General features: G+C 50.3%; 1 protein-coding gene across 7 annotated transcripts in view; it reads right to left on the bottom strand.

The window, feature by feature from the left end:
• Nucleotides 1-753: 753 nt before the first annotated feature.
• The window catches only part of TMEM131L (transmembrane 131 like), a 160,126-nt gene continuing 143,206 nt past the window's right edge, over nt 754-17,673 (bottom strand). For 5 of the 7 annotated variants that reach the window (XM_060147815.1, XM_060147819.1, XM_060147817.1 and 2 more), the window contains 8 exons: nt 15,016-15,182; nt 13,775-13,960; nt 11,031-11,109; nt 9,361-9,443; nt 4,864-4,984; nt 3,331-3,422; nt 1,854-1,993; nt 754-1,162 (listed from right to left, as the gene is read on the bottom strand). In XM_060147815.1, the coding sequence (XP_060003798.1) occupies nt 887-1,162; nt 1,854-1,993; nt 3,331-3,422; nt 4,864-4,984; nt 9,361-9,443; nt 11,031-11,109; nt 13,775-13,960; nt 15,016-15,182 (1,144 nt within the window). In that variant the 3' untranslated portion in view covers nt 754-886. Of the gene's footprint in view, nt 1,163-1,853; nt 1,994-3,330; nt 3,423-4,863; nt 4,985-5,011; nt 6,788-9,360; nt 9,444-11,030; nt 11,110-13,774; nt 13,961-15,015; nt 15,183-17,673 lie in introns of those variants that run through there. The other 2 variants (XM_060147816.1, XM_060147822.1) reach the window with 2 other exon arrangements.

Genomic DNA, 17,673 nt, shown 5'->3' with positions numbered 1-17,673 from the left:
AAGAAAAAGCAAGTGAACCCAGCATTCCACTCAAAAATCTCTCCCATTCCATTTCCAATAAAGACAAAACAAAATGTAAAAATAAGACATTTTTATTAAAAGCTGAAATGTTTTCAAAGTTGATACATGCAAACAGATAATTCCATCACATGGATTTCTAAGATCACTGACAGGCAGATACAAACCAGACTAGCAAACACGCACCAGCACCCTCAACCGCGCAGTACTTGGACTTGGACTCAGCCTGTTCACTCGGAGGGAAACCGGACACTTACCAGCATGTCCCTACTGCTGTCGTGCCCCTGGTGACTGGCCTGATGGCGGGGAGGGAACATCCCTGTCACCCAGAACAGTGCCGGGCTCTCTGCTCCACCCCAGCAGCCCTGCCCACCGGGACTGGTCCGTCCAGGCAAGTGACTAGCAGCTGGCTTCCCAACACTGGAGGCTCGTTTCAATCAACGGAGCATTTGAAACAAAATCCTGGCTGCCTGAGCCACAGGCCCATTACAGCAGCACCCCTCGGAAAGCCACCTGATCAAAGTCACTTTCCGCAAGCTCCCGGGGAGTCCGATGCCCACGGAGCGGGCAATCACTGCAGTGCTTTCTTTCTCAACTCTTACCTTCTTAGAAGCCGCCCTGGTCCTGATTTACACATTTGGTGTGTCTGACACGCTTCTTATGAAGTTAGGACACATGGATGCTTCATTTCTATCACTGTTTTGTGAAGGATTAAAAAAAAATAGAGCACCCAGATTTCATTAAAAAATTTATTTTCATATAAAAGTGCCAAAATAACCACAAACGTCAATCTATGTCAACAACCAGTTTACGCTAGTAATCAAAACACAAGCCTCTTTATTCACACTGTTCAAAACTCGAATCTTGTTCACACGTTCCCACAGTAGCTCGAGTCTCTGGACAGTGGGAAGTTTGCGTTCCTGTTCGCGGTGCTAGTCCATATGTCCAGGTCCATATAGGCACGGAATGGGTTAAACCCAGGGTAGTATTCCTTGCACATGACCGCCTGGTTTTCCATGTGAGTCGAGTGTTCCGTGGTGGGGTTGATGGGGCAGCAATTTTCATACACGTCGCTTTGCGGGGCCCAGATGGAACCAAAAAGTCCAGACATCGGAGACAAGCTTCGGGTGCTTGTGAGGTAGGGCTGAAGGATACATGAGAAGAAAAAAAAAATAAAGAAAGAAATGTTTAAAAAAATAAAGAAGGCTTAGAAAGGCAATGGCAAGGTTGACTATGTACCCGTGGCTACCACAGTGTAATCAATCCAAGCTACCTGGACATTATTACACTATTCTCAGCCACCTGGGTGGCTTTAATTCCATTTTCCTCAAACAGAAGGTCATGAAATTCCCATCAAACTATCGATAACCTTTTATCAACCCAAGGAAGGACCCACAGGTCGAATGCCCTCTATTTGTAAAGCAGCAGCAGAGTGGGTGTCAGAGAAGCACAGAAGGTGTCCCCAGGCAGGAAGCCCTCCAGACCTGTCGCTGACACTGCCTGACCTTCCTGGAAGGTTCATCTCATCTCCTCCCACAGATGAAAGGTCAGCGAGGCCACAGGAACACAGCTGCATCCCAGAGGGCTTCCTGGCCCAAGTTCAATGTCATCAACAACCATCTCTCCTCAGTGTGGTTTGGGGCGTCTTGGCTGCTGGTGTCTGCAAGCCCCTGCCCATCTGACTACATGTGAGCCCCCTGCAGAGCGTGGCTGGTGACCCAAGGGGAACAAGCCGGGCTCTGGCTGATCTGAACCCAACCCTAAAGCTACAGTGAGACCAGGATGAGGCAGGCACTGGAAAGAACCCAGGCACAGCAGGACCGGGCGGCACTGACCGGAGAGCTGATGAGGCCAGCGTGTCCCCAGGCGGTCGGCACATTTGGGGGGCTGTTCCAGGCAGACTGGGAGCTGTGGTCAATGAAGTCTGTCTGAACTTCGGCAGGACAGGGGAAGCCATTGGGGTAGTTAATGTTTTCTACAAAGAATGGGAGACATCGACAGAGGTGAACATTTTTCTGGAGAGAATGGAATTCTCCCTCTCAGACAGAAAGCTCTCAAGGCCTTACTATATTGACAAGTTAAAGATGAACATAAAATAATTACTCCATGACACACACCACCTGGGAAGCCCTCAGGAAGTTCTTCCTCTGGGCTTAATTTTTTGTATTTGATAATTTGATGGGACTCTTTCTAATACACAGAATACACTAAAATACTGCTATACTTTTATAGTAGTAAATACTACCATAGATTTGAATAGTGTCAAGGTTCTTACCAGTCCTTAAAATTTTCTTTTATTGCCTGTCATGCCAATGTCGGCCACCTCCGCATACACCATATGCATTGATAAAGTAATAGGAAACCAAGCCCTTCTCCAACAGCAGTAAGAAGGTATAAACACAGCCTCACAGGCAGAAAGAAAGTTACCACAGCACCCCCTTGTGATTATCATAGAGCACTGCATATATCAAAACCCAGATAAGTACAAGCATCTTGTACTTATATTTGGGCCCAAGAATCTGCAATTTTTCACAATTTCCCCTTCAAGCTCCTTCCCTTCCTTCTGCAGCACCATCCAGGGGCATAAGCATCAGGACATGCTGAGGAACAAGCAGGTAAATGATTCTACCTCACCTGGGACTTGTTTGCCTAAAAAGAGTAACTAACCCCAGCCTCCCAATGGATAATCCACAGTTTAGGTCCACATAGATCCAAATGACCCCGTTCTACCTAATTTGAAGGACTAAATAGATTAGGGTTATTTGTACAAGTTCCCAGACACCTGGGTTTAGAGGGCTTTTTTGGGCCATATAAAATTACATATGGCAGGCGTGCTGGACCCACACAAAGGACTGACTCAGCAGCATCCTGGAAGATCATTCTCAAAGGCACATTCTCTGCAGTTAGTGTGTTGAGTCCACACACCCTTCCTGCTTTGACTTTCTGAGAATAAAAGAATATCACTGGGGGACTTCCCCGGTGGTCCAGTGGTAAAGAAAGAATCCACCTTCCAATGCAGGGGACGCATGCTCGATCCCTGGTCAGGGAACTAAGATCCCACATGCCGCGGGGCAACTAAGCCCGCGTGCCACAACTACTGAACTCTCGTGTCTCAACAAGAGAGCCCGTGTGCCGCAAACTACAGAGCTCACGTGCCCTGGAGCCCGTGCCACAACTAGAGAGAGAAAATCCACACGGCACGACTAGAGAGAAGCCCGTGCACTGCAATGAAAGATCCCGTGGGCTGCAACTAAGACCAACACAGCCAAAAAGAAAAAAAGAATGACATTAGGATTGTCCAAACAGCTTTACCTTCCGGAAAGGCATTGTAGTCGTTCAATTCCAGGGGGCAGTACACACTGGGAAACTGGCCTTCACACGTTGCATTCCAATCAATGAAACTGCTACAAAAAACAAGGGGTCTAGTTTCAGAAACAGGATGTCAACAGATCAAGGAAAGAAAGAGGAGTACGATGTTATTGCCCAGCATCCTCATCGCTGCTAATTCCTCAACTCTGGAAAATTAAAGAAGTACTTTATTGTCACAGAATCAAAGACTTACTAACTCAACGCTCATCACCAATGACACAGCACTGCAGGATGGATGGCTTGGACTGGATGCCCACTTCCTTTCAATGGGGATGTAATTAATGTACAGCATAGGAAACATAGTTAATCACACTGTAATACTCTGTGTGGTGAGAGATGATGACTAGACTTACATGGTGATCATTTTGGAACGTATAAAAATAATGAATCACTATGTTGTACAACTGAAATGTAATACTGTATGTCATTTATAATTCCAAAGAAAGTCAGAGATGGAGTTTGATCTGTTGAGTACAGAGAGCCAGGGACTCAGGGAAAAGTGGGGGCAGGGGAGCTTTTCTTTAAATGAGACAAGAAAAAGCAAATAAATTATGCCTAGATAAGGGGAATGGATCAAAACCCGGCTTTCAGTTTGCCAGAGAAGTACTTTCACTTAGACCGTAAAAAACTTGCCCATGGTTAGGTGTAAAGCATGTAAGCAGGACCAAGATTTGAAAGAGAAAATTGCTCTCACTTTTAACTAAAAGGTATTACACTAAAAAACAAAAAACAACAAACTAAAACCCACCCACGTTTATTAAGTCTAACCAGAGGCAGAGCCCATGGCTGTGGCTTTGTCAGCACGTGGAGGATGGGACACTGCCGAGAGGGTCCCAACACCCACCCAGGGGACTCTAACACATCCGCTACGAACTGCCACCTTCCGCTTCCGCTCGGGGCAAGGCCAGACTATGACTCATGGTAGATGCTTTGATCCCAACTGCAATCTGGATTTTCATTATAGAAGTAAGAAAGTAACTACCTCTATTATAATAAGCTGAACTCCCCAATAAAACTTCAACTGGATTCTGATTAAACACAGATATTAACATTTTCTCAAGGTTTCATAATCGAATGATTAATCTAATGTCAAGTCTAAGAAGCTGCCACTTGTGGAACTATTTTTCAATACTCAAATTATTCGATCTTTAAAATTTTTAAATGTGTTCAAGATTAATGCCAAGGAAAAATGGAAATTTTTATTCTGTTAGCGGGTAGGAATTATGAGGGACTGTTTTTGTTTTTTCAGTTTTGCCTCTAATATATGAATAGCTCGTCTTTTCAGTTTAAAAAGGAAAACACTGACGTGGTCACCGGCTGTTACTTTTTTCCTTCCCTGTTTCTCTCAATTCCTGGCTTGTAATTTTTCAGACATCACAGCTCAACTCCAGAAAGCAGCTGGCAACACCCAGCTCAGGAGCTGGGGAGAAAGCCCGGACCCGGCCGCTGCTGCCGTCATCGGGATGGAGCGCATACCTGCTGTGCACCGGGGCGGGCGCGGGCAGCACGGCCGGCCCGCCGCTCTCCAGGGCGCAGCCGAAGCCGCTGGTCACACACACGGGCTGTGCGGGCCACAGGTCCCCCGGGGGGTAGAGACCTGCGGAAGAGAACAGGCCTCTCAGCCCCCCTCCTTCTCATGCAGCCCTCGGCCACCCTTCCTGCAAGGACCAGCTCGACTTCTCCTCCCTCCAGGAAGCCCCGCCCCCAGCCCGTATCACCCGCGCGGCTTCACCGCTAGAGCCCTTCTGTCTGTAAAGTCCAAGGGCCGCGCGCTGCTTTGACCTGCACTTCAGACGGGACACAACCGTCTCCTGGCCCGGATTACGAGATTATGGTAGTGACTCAACAAGCACTGCAGGGCCTGCCTGCTTCCTGCAAAGCCCCGGCAGGATTCCCAGGACACAGCAGTGAACACGTTGACATTCAAGTGAGCGGAGACAAACAACAAACAAAAGAAGTAAGAAGCTGGGAAAACGGTGCTGTTACAGCCCCAGGGATGAGACACAGGGATTCTGTGGCAGTGGAGGGGGCCAACCTCAGCACCAGGGGAGAGAACACCCTGCACCCTGCAGGTACCGGGCTTGGAGTGACGTGAGTGAGTCCTGTTTTCCACAATTGCCCCCGAGGCTTCCTCGGGAGGGACCCTGTCCCGGCTCGGCGCTCCCAAGCCGTGGAAGCGCCTGTCTGCTGGGTGTGCCAACAATATGGTCCTGACCTCAGTCTGAACACCGTCCCCCTAAACCTTTCCAGGGGACACCCGGCTCCTGCTCTTCCCAGCAAACACCTGCAGCACCTCTGCTTGTCTCCACCTTCACCGCCACAGCCGTTGCTCATTCGTGGGATGCACGGATGGACGCCATTGGTTGGTGGCATGGATTAAAGGGGCAGACTGGCCATCTGCACATGGGCAGGAACTCCACAAAGAAAGAATAGACTCAACTATTCGAAATGCACTGGGAACCCGAAGGTCTACCAGCCAACCAGGCCACACGGGGATGGGGGGAATACATGGACAGGAATACGTGGACACAACTCTCACCTTCCAGGCAGCGTGTGCGTCCCCAGGGCTGCACCCCCATGTGGGAGCCGGCGGCAATCACCCGCCTGGAGACCCGGAGACCTGCAGCTCACGGTGGTCAGAGAGACCCTCGAGCGTTTAAAGAAACACCACCAGAGACCACGTAGCTGTCATAGCTGTGGGGGTCTCTCAAGGACGAGGTCCACCTCCTAAGGTCGCCCTGGTGTTTGGGGCCTCGCTCAGCGGTTGGGCAGGCACCCTACGGTCAGTCCTGCAGGGCGGGGCATCCTGCCGTGAAAGTCCTGTTGAGAATCGCTGGGACCAGAGGCTGCATGAGCCGATTAAGATCAGATCAACCAAGAACCGCCTCTGCACTCAGGTGCTCATGAACAAATGGACTGGAAGCCAAGACCGCACAGAAACGAGGGGTGTGTATGCTGCTTCGAGACGATCTCTGTGGGTCTCACGTTTCTTTGCTTCCTGGAATGGATGCTCTGACTGCCCACGTTCTGACCTATCTTTCCAAGGATATTTGCTAAACAAAGCCTCAGAAGATGGAGACAGGATCTCCCCCTAGAGCAACGGGCAAGTTTGCTTCGTCCAACATAATAAAGATAATGTCGCCCACCTGGGCGGCCCTGCATCGCCCCCAAGAGACTGGAGGCCTGAAGGAAGTGTGCTTACAAGACGCTCAGGCTGCTTGCTGTGCTAAGCGTCCTATTCTCTGACCCAGGAGTCTCTTGTCCTCTGGCAGCAGCTACAAAATCATGGCAGGCTAACTTGTCAGCTCGTAATAAGTAGGGTAAACGCCTCAGACCCTTCCCCGGTCTCGACAGTGATGTGATCTGACTCACGTTCAATATCATCCCTCTGGCTGCTGTACTGAAAAGAGACGGTAAGGTGGTGGCGGATGTTCACCAGCGTTACCGTGGTGATCGTTTTGCAATATGTACATATGATGAATCATTACATTAGTTACACCCCTGAAACTAATCTAATATTATGTATCAATTATATCCCAAAAAGAAAGAAAATAAAAGACAATGAGATAGTGAGGTGAGGTGAGAAGTAGAGAGACCTGTCGGGAGGCTGCGGCGAGAAAGAATGGTGGCCGTGGGGAGAAGTGATCAGATTCTGGGTCTGTCTGGAAGGCAGAGGCAGAGAGTGAGAGAACAGATCCCATGTGGGGATGAGGAAAAGAGTCCAGGATGACGCCCAGACTTCTGGCCTGAGCAACAAGAAAGCCCGAGTGGGAGGCTGTGTGAGGAGTAGGGCTGAGCAGGTGAGCGTACGGGACACCGGTGCAGGCCTGAGGACAGATGGCACCAGCAGCTGGCTGTGCAGAAGTGGGAGCTGTCAGGGGGCTGGAGGTGGACGGACCACCAGGAGAGCACGACCCAGATGAGCATGAGAGCTGGGGGAGCCGAGGGGAACTGCACCGGGACCCCCGAGGTCACAGCCCGAGCAGAAGGTCTCAGGAGGCCGGAGTGCGGGGCCCCGGCCACGGAGATCACTGGGGTCCCGCAGACACTGCTCCGGTGTCACGGCACAGCCAGCCCCAGCGGTTTCAGGGAGAACAGGAGGAAAGGAATCTAAGCAGCAGGCAGACAACTCCCCCAGGCGGCTCTCCCAGAGAGGAGGGCACAGAAGCAGCCAGATAAGGGGGCGTCAAGGGAGAGAGCGACTGCTTCTGTGTTAAGGACGGACGGGAGGTCTCACGGTATGTACGGATGCCGGTGGGCACGACCCGTTAGAGAAAACCTGGCGCTGGCACCGAGCCGGAGCGGGACCCCACAGAGGAGGGCAGCCTGACAACCCACGGGCCGCAGCAGGAGGGCAGCGGGGGTGGCGGGTGGAAGACAGGGCAGGCGGAGCCTCTCTCTTCCCCAGGAAGCAGGAAGCATCAGCTAAGGGAACCAGGCAGAGGACTGACAGGTGGGCACGGGGGGCGGGGTGGGGGGGGTGGGGGCCGCAGCTGCCGCGAGGCTGGCAGCCGGCCGGCTGTGTGTGCTGCCCTCCAGTCTCACTCATCTGCACGGCACAGGGCAGAGAAGCTGGAAAACTGGGCAAAACCACGCCCGTGGCTCTGCAAGGAGGGTGCAGCGCAGGGGGAGGGGGCCCAGAGGTGACATAACAGCAGGTGGGAGGACTGAGGCTGGGGCGTGTGAGGGAGGTGCGGGCAGAGGAAGGGGACGGCACCGGCGCTGTGGACAGTGACTGTGAACAAGGGCTGTTTCTGTAGTGACTTTAGGACCTCAACAGGGATTGTAACGGGTCATCAAAAAGTAACTGCAGACTATTAACAAAGACGAGGTAAAAAGGCGCTTGAAACACATACACACAACATGGATAAGACACTAGATGACATACGATTCTCCAACTGACGACAAAAAGAAAGACAGGAGAACATGGCAGGCGTACCTGTTTTGACACAGGTTTTCTTTTTCCTCACCGTTCATTAAATCCTCTCCCTCCTCTATCACCTCAAAGAGAAAAGGTGGTACCTTCTAAACCTCCCTAAATCTTGCCTAAGCAAATTACTGAATTTAAGAGTATTTTTTCATCAAAAACACTTATTTTTATTGGACCAGTAGGCAGATCCAACTCACAAATAGTTTATTTCTGTTGATAATCTGACAGCAGATAAACTCTCTGTAACCACAGAGCTGGAAGCCTCCTGCCTTCAAAGTAAAAGTGCCCACTGTGCTGGGCAGCCTTTAGTCCAGCACGATTCACGTGAGCAAAAGCAAGAGCTCGACGGTGTCGCAGAGGGTAACAACCAGGCTCATCCTGCCACCATTCCTGAGCCTGGTTAGGCAGGAAGGAGGCGCGAGGAGAAAAGAGGAGAAACGAAGGCAAGAGAGGTGAAGGGAAGGAGAAGGAAAGAGAGGGGGCCTGGAGCTAACCTCCGGGGCAGACCCTGGGCGGAGCGGCTTCCCTCCCCGGGCCCCGTGTCCAGGCTCCTGGGCCGCCGTCCCTGCCTGGCTGAGGCCGCAGAGCTCAGCGCTTGGCCTCAGCACCGGTGCAGGAGGGAGGCTGGATCAGTGGACAGGCTTCTGAGACAAGGGGGAGGAGTGGGGACGGGGGACAGGCAGAGACACGGGAGGTGGAAGTCAGCTAATCGGGGCGCCAGACCCTCCGTCTGCTCCCCGCTTTTCTGCCACCCTAGATGGGAAAGGGAACTAAAGGCGGAGGCAACCCCTGTAAAGGGGCCCCACCTTGCTCCGGGGCCACAGGCCACCTGTGCCTTGTGTCCCAGGATGGAGCTCAGGGTCCGTGCAGAAGGGGCAGCCGAGGCCAGGGGCCCTGAGGACGCCAGGGCAGAGGACAGGGGCCTTCCCGACGCTCGGGAGCCGGGGCACAGACAAGCCAGCTCTGTCTGTTCTCAAGCTCCCCGGCCAGCAGCACGACATGGACACCTGGCCGGTGTCCGGAGCAAGAGCAACGGGCCTCACCTTTATCTTCTTCAACAGCCGCAGGCCCAGCAGGAAGGCTGGGACAGGGGGCGTCCACGTGTCGGGGGAAGCTACTCACGTCTCTGCGGGGAGAGCAAGAAGATGAGCCACTGACCCTCTCTGTACAAGGAAATGCTGGATTTCTGTAACTAAGTCCGTGCTTTTTTTGTTTTTTTTTTTGGTTTTTTGCGGTACGCAGGCCTCTCACTGTTGTGGCCTCTCCCGTTGCGGAGCACAGGCTCCGGACGCGCAGGCTCAGCGGCCATGGCTCACGGGCCTAGTCGCTCTGTAGCATGTGGGATCTTCCCGGACCGGGGCACGAACCCGCGTCCCCTGCATCAGCAGGCGGACTCTCAACCACTGCGCCACCAGGGAAGCCCCTGACTGCGTTTTTACATGAATTCTTTCCCTCAAAAACCATAAAGATACTAGAGACATAAAGGTATACACCCACAAAAGGGCTGAGGAATATTAAATTCCCAAGATCCAGAGAAGTCTTTTTTTTTTTTAAATAACATCTACCTTCAATCTTCTATTTTGGTGTAAGAGTATGTATGTATGTATGTATGTATGTATTCATTCATTCATTTATTTATGGCTGCGTTGGGTCTTTGTTGTTCTGCGCAGGTTTTCTTTAGTCGTGGCGAGTGGGGGCTACCCTTTGCTGTGGTGTGCGTGCTTCTCATTGTGGTGGCTTCTCTTGCTGTGGAGCACGGGCTCTAGGTGCACAGGCTTCAGTAGCTGCAGCACACAGGCTCAACAGTTGCGGCACATGGGCCCCAGAATGCGTGGACTTCAGTAGTTGCGGCACGTGGGCTTCAGTAGTTGTGGCTTGCGGGCTCTAGACTGCAGGCTCAGTAGTTGTGGCGCACGGGCTTAGTTGCTCCACGGCATGTGGGATCTTCCCGGACCAGGGGTCGAACCGTGTCCCCTGCACTGGCAGGTGGATTCTTAACCACTGCGCCACCAGGGAAGCCCCCAGGGAAGTCTTGTTTTAACAAACACCAACAGCACAATGCTAACTAAGGTAGTCTGCAGTTTCCAATCTGCCTTTCAGCAGCTGGCAACAACCTCCCACTCCTGGTTTACTCTCTACCCCTAACAGAAACAGCTCGCATAGAGCTTTCCTCATCCATTCCATTTTTATGACACCACCCCCTGTCCTCTCATGGTGCCTAAAACCTAACCTCACTCTGAAACCCTCTCCTTCTAACATACCCTCCTCTTCTCCCTCTCAGTAAATGGTGCTTGTTTATTTTGTCCGATGCTGCAGAAATCATCACACGGTGAAACCGTAAACATGTGTCTCCTAGGTTCTTGCAAACTTTTCTGAATCATCAGTGCTCAGTTTTATTTCAAGTCCTAGAAAAGAGTAGCTGGTTCCCATCCTTACTGTTACTACTGTTCTTCCTACTTTCAGGAGCGACACCTTCTAACGCGGCCGTTCACTGAAAGGGCCAGCGATACCAGAGACGTCCCCACACAGGCGTGTTGTCTTGGAAAGATTGTACGCCCTGAATTATTAATAAAATCAGATTTTACTTTCTCACATCCTTAAAAGGTTTTCCTATTTTAGCCTGCAGAACCAAGTACAAAGAAGAAACACACGGAATGAAAGAAAAAAGCAGTACCTAAAACATACTGTAAAAGCTGGAAAACTAAACACTTACGTGGGATTGCAGATGTTATGAGAAAGATTCAAGGAGATGGGAGCTTCAGAGGGAAAGTCATTTTGTGAAACACTGTCTCCTGCATAAAAACAAAAAGGTGATCACAAGTTTTTATAAGCATAATTCAACTGTGTATATCCTGTGTTAAGATGCAGATCGCTAACGTCGTTAACCCCTATGAATGATTTATTTTTCACATTTAATGGATAGTCAGTCAATTTTTTAATTAAAAAAACTTTTACGTATGAATGTGTATAAAACTTGGATCATACTTCAAAAATACTTTGTGTTTTTGATCTTTTACACAATTAATTATATTGGGGGGGGACTTCCCTGGTGGTCCAGTGGTAAAGAATCCACCTTACAATGCAGGGGAAAACAGGTTCCATCCTGGTCAGGGAACTAAGATCCCACATGCCGCGGGGCAACTAGGCCTGCATGCCACAACTACTGAGCTCATGAGCCTCAACTAGAGCCCCGTGCTACAAACTACAGAGCCCACATGCTGGGGAACCCGCGTGCCACAACTAGAGAGAGAAAACTTGCATGCCACAACTAGAGAGAAGCCCACGCGCCACAACAAAAGATGCCGCATACTACAACTAAGACCTGACGCAGCCAAAAATAAATAAAATAAATATGTACATAATAAATACATCTTTTAAAAAATTATATTGGGGACATTTTCCTGATATTTATTATACAACCTCTGAACATAATTAGACTGAGTCTTATGCCCTGTGTTACAAGCAAGGCCATCACTCACCTTTCTCATTCTCCTGCTGTTGGCCTTATCCCCCAAGCGAGAGCTGCGCTTCTATTTTTTTATTGATGTTAAGCACCAATTTTAAAAACTCTCGCGTTAGCACCATCAGGCGTACTGCCTTCAGTGGCCAAGAATACCATCCCCACCACCAAACAAAACACTGCAAGCCATCCTGCATCCAAGCCCTCATGGCGTTCTCCAGCACACAGTAATAAACAGATGTACGTGTATGTCCGTGGGGGGTCACTAGGCAAACAGTGTCTAAAAAGGCACCTGCAGGAAGGGCCAATGATGTGAAAAAGGCTGAGAAACGGACTGAAATCACAAGTGGGCATGTGTCTAGGTTTTTATGGTGCCAGGGCCCAGGTCTCCCAGACAGGAGCTTCTTTATAGGTAATCACTGCTGGCAGGAGACACAGCAGAGGCCGCTGTAATGAGCGGGAGGCAGTGGGAAGTGGGCTGGGCTCGGGGGGAGTCAGGGTCCCAGGGCGTCCAACAAGCCACGCGACCTCTCTGAGCCCAGGTCCTTGGAGGCACGGGGAGCGCCCCCCATGGCCCTGCGTACAGAGTGAGCGTCCCATGGATGCCACGGTGACGCCAATGGAACCCGTCTCCCCCCTGTCCTGATAACAAAGCTTAACCTGTACTATGTTGACCATGACAGCGAAAAGGAGTGAATTAAATCTTCACGTAGACATGGAGGTACGACAAACAACACTGAGTGAAACAGCAAGACGCAGCATGCTTACTGAAGCGTGATCTCCGTTATGTAAGTTAAAAACAATTCTCTGGGGCTTCCCTGGTGGCGCAGTGGTTGAGAGTCCGCCTGCCGATGCAGGGGACACGGGTTCGTGCCCCGGTCCGGGAAGATCCCACATGCCGCGGAGCGGCTGGGCCCGTGAGCCATGGCCACTGAGCCTGCGCGTCCGGAGCCTGTGCTCCGTGACGGGAGAGGCCACAACAGTGAGAGGCCCATGTACCACAAAAAAAAAAAAAAAAAAAATTCTCTGTTTTGTTGATATATGAATGTAAAATAAAGTATGGATTAAAAGAATACACAGCAAGCCCATGACAGTGGACAGTGAGTCTCTCAAGCAGGAGGAAGCGGAAGACTATAAAATATTACCTCTTAAAAAAAAAAGGAGGGCAAATATGACAAAATTAAGAGTTATTAATTCTAGGTGACAGAAATATAGATGCTTCTTTGACCTTTCCTGTATCTTTAAATTTTTCAAAAACAAGGGAGGACCACTGTTCATAGCAACATTATTCATAAGACGCAAAAGGTGGAAAAACCCAAGTGTCCATCAACAGATGAATAGAGAGATAAAATGCAGTCTATCCACAGACAACGGAATATTTATTATTCAGCCTTTAAGAAGGAAGGAAATCCTGACATGTCACAACATGGATGAACCTTGAAGACACCATGCTAAGTGAAATAAGCCACTCACCAAAGGACAAGTATTGTATGACTTCACTTACCAGATACGAGAGTATTCAAATTCACAGACAGAAAGCAGAATAGAGGTTCACAGGGCTGTAGGGGTGGGGAAGGGAGAGCTACGGTTTAATAGGTACCGAGTTTCTCTTTGGGATGGGGAAGAAGGCCCAAAGATGGATGGTGGTGATGACTGCACAACAATGTGAACGTATTTAATGCCACTGAACTGGACACTTAAAAATGGTTAAAATAGTAGATTTTGTGTTATGTATTCTTTACCACAACAAACAAATGTACAAGTGAAAAAATAAACGTGGAAATTCTTTGAACTGTTTCCAAGATACAGACTTTAAATAATAATAATAATGGAGGGAGGCAGGAAGGAAGAAAGAAAAAAGAAAGTGGATAAAATGCAAAGCAAAGCAAGCACGGGAATGCAGAGCCCACCACGGGCAGGCGGCACTGGAAGGCAGATCAGGCCCCTGTTCTGGGTGCCGGGGCAGGAGGGCCAGGAGGCCTCAGTCCCAGACTCACCAGGTGGCAGGAAGTGCTGAGGGCCCAGCATGGGCTTCTTGTCCCCGTCAGAGCTGCTAGCACTGCTCCAGCTGCCCCAGCTGCCCCGGCTGGCCCGCACGCTGCCCGAGGAGCTGCCACAGTCCGAGCTGGAGTCTGAGCAGGACTTCTCCACGCGCTTCTTCCCCGGCTTCTGGAAGTAACCCTCTGTGGGAAGTGAGAGAGGAGTCGTGTTTCGCTTACAGAGTTTTCAACCTGATGCCACTTCCAGTAGAAGGAGAGAGGCCAAGGTATGAAGAAGGCAGGGCTCAGCTTCAGGATCTGCCCCCTCTGCCCATCCAGCGAGAAGGAAGACGCTCCCTGAAACTGACGATGGGCCCTGAGGAAGCCGCGGGGGCGAGTCACGGGCCCCACAGGCTCTGCCGTGGGCCGGACAGTGAACGTGGTCTAGCCTGAGACAGTCAAAACCAATGATAATCTCGACCTAAAAGTGGTTCTGGAAATAACAAGTACTTCTCTCAAGAAAATCAAGGCTACTCTCTCGGACTGGAGACGTGTAGGTAATTTCTCTCTTTTGTATTAAAATGTCCCCCAAGATATACGTATGACTGATGCACTCTGCTGTACACCTGAAACTAACACAACACTGTAAATCAACTAGACTCTCATAAAAAGTGCTTTTAAATGTCCACCGAGAGTTTCAGAGTTATTTATGTGTGGGTGGGAAGAACCTCCAGGAAGACCGAGAAACAACGCACACGTGTCTGGAAATGTGCGTGTCGGTGTCCCACACCCCTCCCCCCCCCGCAGTACTCTCCTCTCCTGCCACCCTCCACCCCTCCCTGGACCCAGCCCCGGTGCCCCCAGGTCACTGGCCAGCAGCCCTCGGCGGAGCAGCAGCCTGGCTCTGCAGGAACCACCTGGCGCAGGGGTGTGAGGACGGCCACTGTTCTCCCCTGGCTCTCCCCTACCCTCCTCTTTCACCAAGGGAGTCCTGTCCTGAGCCATCACCCACGGCTGTTCAGCCGTCGGCGTGACACAGTCGAGAATGGCCAGATTTTAGAGGAGTGGGAGGTAGGAGGGGCAACCCTACGGGCCTGCCCAGGCTCAGAAGAATCGCAGCCTACTGTCTCATCCGGACAGCTTTCCATTCAGGCTTGAGTGAAGTGATAAGCTCTCACACTGGGCACTTCCCCGAGGAAATAACAATCAACAACAATCCCGACAGAAGCACTGTTTGGTAGCTCCACGCGGTTCCATACCTGCCTCTCCCTGCGAGGCAGGTAAGCTGCTTCCAATGCCAGCATCTGTTTTACATGCTTCCCCAGGGTTTTCCTGGATACACCAGCTCCTTAAGTCGATGTCACTGCTCAGCTCAGACCTTTCAAATTCACTGCACACCAGCTTTAATTCACTCTGTTCCGAAGGCCTGGAAGAGCCACAAAAAAATCACGTCTGCATTTTATCGTGCATACACACATACCTGCTTTCCTTGAGACTTAGCAGAGGTGAAAAGGTGAATCTGGGACAACTTGAGCCCTCTTCTCTCTGGGTCTGCTGGGAGAAGACGATAAGTAAGGGAGAGAGATTAGGAAGAACAAGATTTTGCTGTTTTAGAACGAGAATTAAGTTGGAGCTCTTTTAATCTCTTCATATTTTACAGTGAGAAGAGTAAAACTCTACAGGTTAAATGAGTCCCCCAAGGTCAACTGGTAAGTGGCAGGTGCAGGACTAGAACCCATGACTCTCTGTATGTCTTCCTTGGTTTTCGTGTAAAACATGACTCTCAGTAGATGAACCTGCTCCTTGGCGTCTGGGGGAACGTCTGAGCATTAACTGAAATCTTTTCTCATTCATTCACTCCACATTTGTGGAGTGACGACCATGAGCCACGTACTGTTAGGAAAGGTGTGGCGTCTACAAAGAAGAATGAAGTTCTTCCCCCAAGGAGTTCACAGTCCAACATTTATACCTCTCTAACTAGACTATGAACTTGAGGGAAAATCTGTAATACAGCTTTGTAAATGGAGACACAGAAATGTGTCAGAGAACGCTCCGTGAAGACCTAGGTGATTATTTCACACAGTCCAACTTCCGCACCTCATGTCACATCTGTAGGAGGACAGATGTGAGATGAAGCCGATGGTCTCAGTGGTTTGTGACCACTCAGGGTAAAGAGTATAGAGACAGAGTATAGAGACAGATTGGCAACAGACAGTCCAACAACCACCACCTACGTAAGCATCACGTTCTCAAAACATTCTGATTACCTACAAGCTACTTGGAAGTTATTCTTTAACACCGTAATTTGTTTCTTTAGCATGTCAGAAATCTGCTTTCAAAAATATATTGTAACATTTAATTGGTGAAATTCCACCCTAATTTTATATCTTTCTATATGTCCACATCAGAAAAACATGCCACTTTAAAGTGACCACATAAGTCCATCAAATTTTTATGAAAATACAAGGTGTGACTTTCCTTTCTATAGGAGACCACATTGCAGCTTTCAAATAATTTAGCCCAGGGCTGCCCAGGTGGCGCAGTGGTTGAGAGTCCGCCTGCCGATGCAGGAGACGCGGGTTCATGCCCTGGTCCGGGAAGATCCCACATGCCGCAGAACGGCTAGGCCTGTGAGCCATGGCCGCTGAGCCTGTGTGTCCGGAGCCTGTGCTCCGCAACGGGAGAGGCCACAACAGTGAGAGGCCTGCGTACCACAAAAAAAAAAATAATAATAATAATAATTTAGCCTAAATAAGAATAATTACCCATTAGTAAGTAGTATTTAATAATTTAATAATTACCCATCAATAATCTAATAACGTGTATCTTTCCTTTTTTCCTGTTTGCATTTTGCTGATTGCAGGACACAGAACTAGAGCTTGAAGGCCCCCTGGGGTCACCTGGCCCTCCTCCAGCAGAATAGGACATTCGAGGAAGAGGGGGCACGTGTTACAGGGTTGAATCCCAGGGTCCAAGCTCCTGATCGCAAAGGGGGCAGACACTGGAAGCAGCATGTCACATGCCTCCATGCGGGGGTCCTGGCCACCATGTGGGCGGTTCTGCCACAGTTCCCTCCCAACCACAAGAGCAACCACTTACAGCAGGGTGGAGTCCCTTCCCCACGCAAATCTGGAACTGCTAGAGAACACATCTGAAAGCAACACATTTAAGTACCTAGCTGAGCTCACAAGAAAGAGAAATCCCCAGATGCCAATGCTCAAAGGAAGAAAAGCCGGAGCAGTGGAGATGGAGGGGCAAGGTGGGAGGAAACAGGCTCCGAAGCCCACTCGCGACAGGAATCAGGGAGCTCGTCAGCGCGAGGGCCACCTGAGAGGCTCCCCAGGGACCAGGGCAGAGGGCGCAGGGGCACAGGTCTGCCAGAGGCACTCCGTATGTGACATCAGAATGGATGCGCTACTGACCTGGTGGGAAAAAATTCTCGAGCTACGGAATTTCTGTAAAATTAGGCTTGGAGAGCTACTTCTGGGAACCCAGACACATGGGATCCGCACGAACACGGCAGCACCTTAATTTTACAGGTTAGAAAAGAAGCAAGGTTTCCCAAGGAGGCCGCCTGACTGCCTGGGGTCATGTCTGGCTCTGCCCCCCGACCACCTCTGGGGCTTCAGGCAAATCTCACAGTTATCTATCTGCAGCTCACTTCCCACAGCAGAAGAACCTACCTTCCGCTGGACGATCAATCGGGGCAAAGATTCTATGCGTGGGGACTATTCTCTTGCATTATCGGGACCCCAGACAGTCAGGGTCAAGCTGGGACCGTGGGCCTGCCTGTGCCCAGAGGTCCTCTACCACCTGCTCCACCAACGCCCCTGGTGTGGAGGGATGGCTATGCTTTTTCCCTAAAACCTGCTATAGCTTTTTACATTTTATTAAGTAAAATTTTAAAATTTTGCTCA

The sequence above is a fragment of the Lagenorhynchus albirostris genome, chromosome 4, assembly GCF_949774975.1.
Source record: "Lagenorhynchus albirostris chromosome 4, mLagAlb1.1, whole genome shotgun sequence".
In the NCBI taxonomy this organism is placed as follows: domain Eukaryota; kingdom Metazoa; phylum Chordata; class Mammalia; order Artiodactyla; family Delphinidae; genus Lagenorhynchus; species Lagenorhynchus albirostris.
This window is presented reverse-complemented; position numbering and strand designations above follow the sequence as displayed.